The sequence below is a fragment of the Sinocyclocheilus rhinocerous genome, unplaced genomic scaffold (assembly GCF_001515625.1).
Source record: "Sinocyclocheilus rhinocerous isolate Xijiao unplaced genomic scaffold, SAMN03320098_v1.1 scaffold127, whole genome shotgun sequence".
In the NCBI taxonomy this organism is placed as follows: Eukaryota; Metazoa; Chordata; class Actinopteri; order Cypriniformes; family Cyprinidae; genus Sinocyclocheilus; species Sinocyclocheilus rhinocerous.
Window position 1 is genome coordinate 1392682 of NW_015664685.1, and position 9649 is coordinate 1402330.

Genomic DNA, 9649 nt, shown 5'->3' on the forward strand with positions numbered 1-9649 from the left:
TCCTTTTCTACACAAAATGTGTCTTCGAAAATTTAAATAAATATATTGGTTTCTGTGAGTGAGTAAACAAGATGATTTTCACATCATTCTGAAGCAAAAACTCACTCTAGACTGATCCAATTCTCAAAAGTCTTGTGAACAAATGTTTTGTATGTCTTTTATGGCCTTATTTCAGTGACTTTAAAATTTTAGTTTTTCACTTGCACGCATAAACGTTGTTTTCTCAAAAACACAATCACATACATACTGCCCACATATTATTGTAGTCCAGTTTGTGCTAATTATGGTGCTACTAAACTTAGCCATTAAAATGTTTATTAGCAACTGAAAAAAGCACAAATGTCAGGGCATGTCAAAACTTATCCAGGGCCCCAAAACACCCTCGGACCCCAGAGGGTTAAACGAAGCATTTTAGGAGGGCGTGGACGAGTCTTAACTTTTATAAAGAATATCTCTTTGGGATTGAGACTTTAGTCTTTGCAACTTCAGGGATCTTATCTATGCAGGAACAGCTTGTAACACTCCAAAGGTTGAAAGGAAAACTTGAAATAGCATCATATAAAAACCATAAAAAAACTAAAACATATTGTATTTCAGCTTATTTTCAGCTTATTTTCATTTACTATAAGTTGAAGTACTAAAATAGCTAAATAAACTAAAACTAAAAGCTAAAACATTCTAAAGACATAAAAAAAACCTAATAAGAATGACAAAAATACACAAAATTACTTACTTTAAAATTAAAAAGAAAACAGAAAAATAAAATCTAATTCAAAATATTAACAAAAACTAGAATAACAATGATACTAAAATAACTGTCAAATATAAGTTATTACAATGAAACTATATTTCAGTTAATTAAATTAAAATATTAATATTATTAATTAGTAGTTTAATAATTAACTACTACGTAAATAAAAAAATGCCTTCGTAAAGGCAAAAATGCCTCTGAAATTCAATTCCAAAATTTAAAACTTAAAAAAAAAAAAAAGTAATTAAAAAAAGTTCCACACTGCGGTAATAGCAGGAAATGTTCTGGAGAGTAAACTGAGGTTAACTGTAAAATCATAACCTGGACCTGGAATTCTATGAAGAACTGAACATAAAACCTTTTGCCAACAGTCCAGATCCTTGAGCATTACACTACCACTATTCCAGGGAATGTCAAACAGCCTCATGTCTAACTCCAATCTATTCCTGAAGCATCAACACTTTGATGCACTCACACACAACAGAGCCCATTATGGCAAGTCTGTGTGAGATGCATAGAGATGGAAAACGCTGCCAAAGACTGGCAGTGCAACGGGTTAAACGAAGCATTTTAGGAGGGCGTGGACGAGTCTTAACTTTTATAAAGAATATCTCTTTGGGATTGAGACTTTAGTCTTTGCAACTTCAGGGATATTATCTATGCAGGACCAGCTTGTAACACTCCAAAGGTTGAAAGGAAAACTTGAAATAGCATCATATAAAAACCATAAAAAAACTAAAACATATTGTATTTCAGCTTATTTTCAGCTTATTTTCATTTACTATAAGTTGAAGTACTAAAATAGCTAAATAAACTAAAACTAAAAGCTAAAACATTCTAAAGACATAAAAAAAACCTAATAAGAATGACAAAAATACACAAAATTACTTACTTTAAAATTAAAAAGAAAACAGAAAAATAAAATCTAATTCAAAATATTAACAAAAACTAGAATAACAATGATACTAAAATAACTGTCAAATATAAGTTATTACAATGAAACTATATTTCAGTTAATTAAATTAAAATATTAATATTATTAATTAGTAGTTTAATAATTAACTACTACGTAAATAAAAAAATGCCTTCGTAAAGGCAAAAATGCCTCTGAAATTCAATTCCAAAATTTAAAACTTAAAAAAAAAAAAAAGTAATTAAAAAAAGTTCCACACTGCGGTAATAGCAGGAAATGTTCTGGAGAGTAAACTGAGGTTAACTGTAAAATCATAACCTGGACCTGGAATTCTATGAAGAACTGAACATAAAACCTTTTGCCAACAGTCCAGATCCTTGAGCATTACACTACCACTATTCCAGGGAATGTCAAACAGCCTCATGTCTAACTCCAATCTATTCCTGAAGCATCAACACTTTGATGCACTCACACACAACAGAGCCCATTATGGCAAGTCTGTGTGAGATGCATAGAGATGGAAAACGCTGCCAAAGACTGGCAGTGCAACCGAAGTTAACCAAACACACAGAGAGGCACTTGTGCACATTTTAGCATATAATGTTATTATATCCTCAAGCCACCACTTTGCACGATGCTGCTGCATACTTCCCTCATATACACATGGACTAAGTAATGTAATCACTTATTTAGACAACCAGCACTAGTCTTATCTTGAAACTAGTGCTTTTCAAAGGCCATGTCCCTGATCACGAGCACCAGGCAGAGCACGCATGATACAGACTTGGTGAAAGTGGACATCCATGTCACAATAGCTGCAAATGAGAGCACAAAGCATCTCTGACCTCATATTGTGCAAGGGTCCGTCCAGGCTGTCGAAGCCCATCTCATAAGTGCTGTCTGAACTGACAGAAGAGGGGGAAAGGGAGCGCGGATTCTCCTCCATCTGCAGGTCCAGCTTCCCTGTGGTTTCATCCTCAGAGTTTTCCTCGGACACAGAGCCCACGATGAAGTGAGAGTGCAGCGCAGCCACAGCTGGAGGCTTCTTCTCGGTAGAGTCCTGCTCTGCCATACTTAGGCCACGCTGGCAGGCTGCAAGCACTATATAAGGGAGAGAGTAGAGTCTTTAGTTCACATTCAATCAGAAGTTTCTACAGCAAAAAGGTTTCTTAATTAAATGTTTGACTTAAATATATTTTCCAATGAGCAGAAGACATAAAAACAAGGATAATATGATGCAAATGTGTATCTTTCATTTTACATGAAGTCACAATGTAACATTTGGAGACAGATATGAATGCGTATAGTCGAATATAAGAAAGGGTTTAAGTTGACTAAATGATTGGAGAAATGCAGAACACATCACCAAGAGAAGTCTGTTGTTTCACCTTTTTGAGTTATGACATTTTAGTTAAAAACTAGATTGAAAAGTTTGTAGACAAACTTTAAGTTGGATTGAAAAAGCCTAGCTAGAAAGTTTGAAAAGGTTTTAAAAGCTTGCAGTCTGAAAGTTTTTAGTTTGAAGTAGTTTGAAATTTAAAATAGTTTTAAAGATTAAAGTGTGAATGTTTTCAAGGCAATACAGTCTATAAGAAAAACAGATAGGTATAAAACATATTGATAGGGTAACCTGGGGTGGTTGCTAGGCTGTTTCTAGCATGATTAGCATGTTGTTAGCATGTTATTAACATGTTTTTAGCATAATTAGCAAGTTACTAACATGTTGCTAACATGATTCTGGCATTATTAGCATGTTACTAGTATGGCGTTAGCATTTTGTTAGAATGATTAGCAAGTTACTAGCATGGTGTTACCATTTTGTTTGCATGATTAGCATGTTACTAGCATTTTGTTAGCATGATTAACAAGTTACTGGCATTTTGTTAACATGGTTAGCAAGTTACTAGCATGTTGCTAGCATGATTCTAGCATGATTAGCATGTTACTAGCATGATTATATCGTGATTACCATGTTACTGGCATGATGCTAGCATGTTTATCAATTTGCTAGCATGTTTCTAGCATGATTAGCAAATTACTAGCATGTTGTTAACATGATTAGCATGTTACTAGCATGATGTTAACATGATTAACATGTTAATAGCATGTTGCTAGCATGATTCTAGCATGATTAGCAATGTTTCTAACATGTTTAACAAGTTGATAGCATTTTGTTATCATGTTTAGCAAGTTGGTAGCATGTTTCTAGCATGATTAGCATGTTACTAGCATGGTGTTAGCATTTTGTTAGCATGATTAGCAAGTTTACTAGCATGTTGCTAGTATGTTACTAGCATGATTCTAACATGATTAGCATGTTACTAGCATGATACTAGCATGTTTCTAGCCTGTTTAACAAGTTGCTACCATGTTTCTAGCATGATTAGCAAGACACTAGCATTTTGTTAGCATGTTTCTATCATTATCAACAAGTTACTAGCATGTTTTTAACATGATTAGCAAGTTACTAGCATTTTGTTAGCATTTTTTCTAGCATGATTAGCACGTTACTAGTATGGTGTTAGCCTTTTTTTAGCATGATTAGCAAGTTACTAGCAAGTTTCTAGCATGATTGGCATGTTACTAGCATGTTGTTAGCATGATTAGCAAGTTACTAGCATTTTGTTAGCCTGTTTCTAGCATGATTTGCAAGTTACTAGCATATTGTTAACATTTTTCAATGCTAATCCAGCGAAAACCAGCTAAGACCAGCCTGGCCTGCTAAAAAAAATGGCCAAAACCACTTTAATACCAGCTTGGGAGACCAGCCAAAGCAGTCAATCAGCTTAGGCTGGTTTTAGCTGCTTTTTCAATAGGGAGTTACTAAGCTTTGCTATAGCAATAGACATCTTAAATACACCGTAAGTCTTAATCTATTCTATAGAAGTTTAAATAGGATTTCAGTAAGTTCAGTAACTTAATTAAAAGCTCAAAAATGTTCTTACAAAACTAAACAAATGCATAGATGAATAATTCATAATAAGATCAATAAAATGCATATAGAAAATAGGGTGAATTTCCATTGCATGTCAACTTTAATTTAAAAAAAAAAAAAAACTACGACAGCTTTTTCTAAAGGTACTGGTATCACATGGCAATACCATAGTACTTGATTGCCATATTCATATATACAACACCATGTATACCACATTTTATGTTAGTGAGGTAGCATTGTGATTTACTGTATACCAGATCCCTTATGAAAATTAACCATGGTTTTATTGTAGTAAAAGTGTAGTAACCATGTTTTTTTGGCGTATTGATTATAATTTGTATAACAACAGTTTTACTAGAAATAGCATGGTTAAACTATGGTTAGTGCAGCAAAACTATGGTTAATTTGTGGTTACCATGGTTTAACTACAGTTACATTTGTTTTATTTGTAGTATAACCATGGTTCTTACTTGGGAGCCCCTATCACCTCGGAGTAGTAAAAAACAGGCCAATGAACACTGGCGAGTCGAATTTGCATGCCCAAACACTCCTCCGTACATACAGATATATAAGGCGGTGACATGCATCCACTCATTCAGATTTTTGCTTTGGAGACGAGTGTTGTATTTCATTGCAATAAAAAGCCATTCACCTTGAGAGAACGTTCTTCTGGACTGGCGTGATGGCACAACAGCATCATTATTCAGCGGTGATTCCCCTGGGCGCTTCAGTTTCACACAAGAGCAGTTCCCTAAAAGAGAAAATCGTGGACGGTCTGTGTCTTTTTAAAGATGCCATTTTGTCCGTGTCCTCTTGGTTGCAGTCGTTTCTTGTCCTCTGATGACAGCCACAATCGCTCTCTTCCGTGTCTGGTATAGCACGTTGAAGACGCATTTGTGGATGGTTCATACCCGCACTGCGAGTGCATGACCATGGCAATGCTGCGATCACGTCTCTCCTTTCTGAGAAAAGGACGAGATCCCTCTGTCACTACCTGTACCAGTTTCTCTGGTCCAAGCAAGGGATCGCCAGCTAGTGCTCTGGGAGATCTGAGTGTTACAGTGAGAGCAAATCTGACGGGCCAGTCCCAACGTATCTCTCACTCCTCACACAGCACTTGTCAAGTGCAGCTTCCAGGTGATTCTGCTAGGCCATCTCATGGAGGTCCTAGCGATTCATTCGGGGCTCCGCCAGAGGACCAGATGTCGATAGCAGCATAGGGGGTTATCGTCTATCGGGCTATCGTCCTCTGAGGATGAAGATTCAACGAGGCTGCCCCCCTTGGGTGTTGTAGCTTCTGCGGAATCGGACCCAAAGTTGACGGCCATGCTTGCCCGGGCAGCCATGAGAATCGGGCCCCAGTTCCTTTCTTACCGGAGATGCATGAGGAAGTCACAAAGTCGTGAATGGCCCCTTTTACAGCCAGAAGCCACTTGTCGACTTCCTCCGTCCTCACTACCCTCAATGACGGGGCAGCTATGATGACGTTTCCCAGTAGGAGAGAGCAATTGCAGCGCCCCATGTCCCAGGCCCCTAAATCCTCCAAAAAGATGACGAAGCGGCCCTGACACGGACAACCCGAAGATGAGGGAAGCTGCTCTTTTTCAAGAGACGGTGGGAACAGCACCGCTCCTTCCCCCGGAGAAGGGCCGGGTGGAGAATCTTCTGTTTTCGTTTCTTTCTGTTCCTACATTTTCAATAATAGAGCGGTTTCCTCTTCCTCTGTGTTATGTGGCTCGTGGGTTGACAGTGAGCGACGCACCGCTTCCTCACTCTCACCCACAGCGCACTCTTTCACAAGTGGCCAAGAGATCACGGTTCGAGGATGCGACGCCTCCTCACGCATCTCTAGCCAGGGTTCCCCACTGCTTCACCACCACGGGTGTGTCGACTGACCCTTTGGTGCCACTCGCATGGAGCTTGGGGGCCTGGCTAGTGCTGACCAACCCATCCCGCTGGCTCATTCATACAATTCGACTTGGCTACACGATTCAGTTCGCCAGGTGACCTCCCAGGTTCAGCTGCGTTCTTGAGACTTTGGTGGCAGTCCGAGATGCCCATGTCCTGCGCCAGGAGATTGCTGTCCTGCTGGTGAAGAATGCAATCGAGCCTGTCCCTCCAGCCGAGATGAAGCAGGGGTTCTACAGCCCTTACTTCATCGTGCCCAAGAAAAGCGGTGACCTTCAGCCAATCCTGGATCTGTGAGTCTTGAACCGGGCCCTTCACAAGCTTCCTTTCAAGATGTTGATGTAGAAATGCATCCTCAGATCCATCCAGCCCCAGGATTGGTTTGGAGCACTCGACCTGAAGGACACATACTTTCATGTCTCAATTCTTCCTCGAAATAGGCTGTTCCTATGGTTTGCGTTCAAGGGTCGGCCGTATCAGTACAGGGTCCTCCCCTTTTGGCTGTCCCTGTCCCTTTGGTAAAGACACGGAGGGTGCCCTTGCCCCATTACGGGAAGTGGGCATCAGGATCCTCGACAACCTCGACGACTGCCTCATCATGGCCCAGCCACGAGAACAGCTGTTCGATCACAAGGACTTGGAGCTTTGGGTCAACTGGGAAAAGAGCAAGCTTTCACCCGTGCAGAGAATCTCTTTTCTTGGTATGGAGTTGGATTTGATCGACATGACAGCATGCCTCACCAATGAACAAATCCAATCAGTGCTGAACTGTTTGAGTTTCTTCAGAGGCAGGACAGTGGTACCACTGAAGCAATTTCAGAGGCTCTTGAGGCATATGGCATCCGCAGTCACGCTGCTCGGATTGCTCCATATGAGGCCACTTCAGCATTGGTTACACAGCCAAGTCCCGAGATGGGCATGGCGCCATGGCACACATCGCGTTACCATCACGCCGTTATGCCGTCGCACTTTCAGCCCCTGGTCAGACCTTGTCTTTCTAAGGGCAGGAGTGCCCTTAGAAAAAGTGTCCCGGCATGTTGTTGTCACAACAGATGCCTCCAGGACAGGCTGGGGTGCTACATGCAATGGGCAGGCAGCCTCTGGGCCTTGGACAGGGCCTCAACTGCTTTGGCACATCAACAGCCTGGAGTTGCTGGCAGTGCTGTTAGCCCTGTGGCAGTTCTGGCCGCTGCTGCTGGGCAAGCACTTGTTGGTCCGCACGGACAACACTGCGGCTGTATCATACATGAACCGTCAGGGAGGTCTACGATCACATCGTATGTCGCAACTCGCCCGCCATCTCCTCCTCTGGAGTCAGATGTGGCTCAAGTCTCTGCGCACTGTCCACATTCCATGGGAGCTCAATCGTTCAGCCGATTCGCTCTCACGGCAGCTCACTCTCCCCAGAGAATGGCGACTCCACCCCCAGGTGGTCCAGCTGATCTGGAGTCGATTCGGGGAAGCTAGGTAGACCTGTTTGCTTCCCACGAATCCTCCCACTGCCAGTTGTACTACTCCCTGATCTCGGCACGGATGCACTGGCACACAGCTGGCCCCAGGGTCTACGCAAGTATGCGTTTCCCCCAATGAGCCTTCTCGCACAGACATTGTGCAAGGTCAGGGAGGACAAGGAACATGTCTTGCTGGTTGCTCCATACTGGCCCACCCGGACCTGGTTTTCGGAACTCACATTCTTCGTGACAGCCCCTCCCTGGTGGATCCCCCTGAGGAAGGACCTTCTTTCTCAGGGCCAGGGCACCATATGGCACCCACGTCCAGATCTCTGGAAACTCCACATGTGGTTCCTGGATGGGACGCAGCAGACTTGAGTGATCTGTCACCGGGTGTGGGAGACACTATCTCTCAAGCCAGAGCTCTCTCTACTAGGCGAGCTTATGCCTTGAAGTGGAGTCTGGAGTCTGGAGTCTCACTGAGAAGACCCCCGAAGATGCCTGATCGGAGTGGTGCTTTCTTTCCTGCAAGAAAGGTTGGAGCGTAGGCAGTTACCCTCCACCTTGAAAGTGTATGTCACTGCTATCGCAGCGCATCATGATGCAGTGGACGGCTGGTCTCTGGGGAAGCAGGACCTGATCATTAGGTTCCTGAGGGGTGCCAGAAGGTTAAACCCCTCCTAGGCCACCCCTTGTTCCCTCCTTCGATCTCTCTTGTCCTAGCGGGACTTCAGAGGGATCCCATTGAGCCTCTGGAGTCAGTTGAGCTTAAGATTCTGTCTCTTAAGACAGTGCTCCTGACCGCGCTCACCTCCATCAAGAGGGTCTGGGAATGCAAACCGGCATTTTTAAAAAATATTGCATTTGAATATTTGAGCTCGTAAAAAAAATTAATATTCGAATATTTGTTTATTTAAATGACATTTAATGAGAAAGACAATTTTTTTAATCAAACATTTTTGTCACCATTTCTGAACAATGTTATCAGGCTATATTCACAACAAAATTATAAATTATATATCCCGTTTTTTTTTCATTTGAAAACATTAAACAATATGTGCAAAAAGAAAACAATGTACACAAAAAAAAGCATTCCACACAGAGCGCATGAAAAAAAAACGTCTATAAAGCACGTACATATACACTCGAGTTGGCATATGGTTATCGTGTTTGCATTGTTTCACATGTTCTTGTTGAAAAAAAACAAAAACACATGTACATGTCGTGTGTCCACCAAGGAGTTTTTAGCCACCTGAAAACGCCAGGCGCTCTTCTGAAAATGCCTAGCTGTGAATGATTGCGAGCGCTACGGTGGCACTTTGGTTGTTATGATACAGAATAGTAGGGGTGGAACGGTTCAACTTACTCACGGTTCGGTTTGTATCACGGTTTTAGAGTCACCATTTCGGTATGGTTCGGTATGTGCTATGTTTAGGGAAAAACTATACTGTCAAATAAAAAATATATTTATAACTAAATATATAAATATATATTTATATTTATAACCTTTTTTTAAACAAAGAGCAATAGAATTTTTTTTTTAATTTAACCACTGTATTTTTTAATTAACCCAATTTAATGAGACAAACAACAAATATTTTTTGTTCTAACAATCAAACACAAAATAAAAATTAAATAAATATCTAATTTCTAATGTTTTATATGCAGATTAAATAGGTTAAACTTTTGGC

General features: G+C 41.0%; 1 protein-coding gene across 9 annotated transcripts in view; it reads right to left on the bottom strand.

The window, feature by feature from the left end:
* The window catches only part of acaca (acetyl-CoA carboxylase alpha), a 73592-nt gene that overhangs the window by 53492 nt on the left and 10451 nt on the right, over window positions 1-9649 (bottom strand). For all 9 annotated transcript variants that reach the window (XM_016541118.1, XM_016541117.1, XM_016541116.1 and 6 more), the window contains exon 2: window positions 2510-2765. In XM_016541118.1, coding sequence (XP_016396604.1) covers window positions 2510-2736 — 227 coding nt within the window. In that variant the 5' untranslated portion in view covers window positions 2737-2765. The remainder of the gene's footprint in view (window positions 1-2509; window positions 2766-9649) is intronic.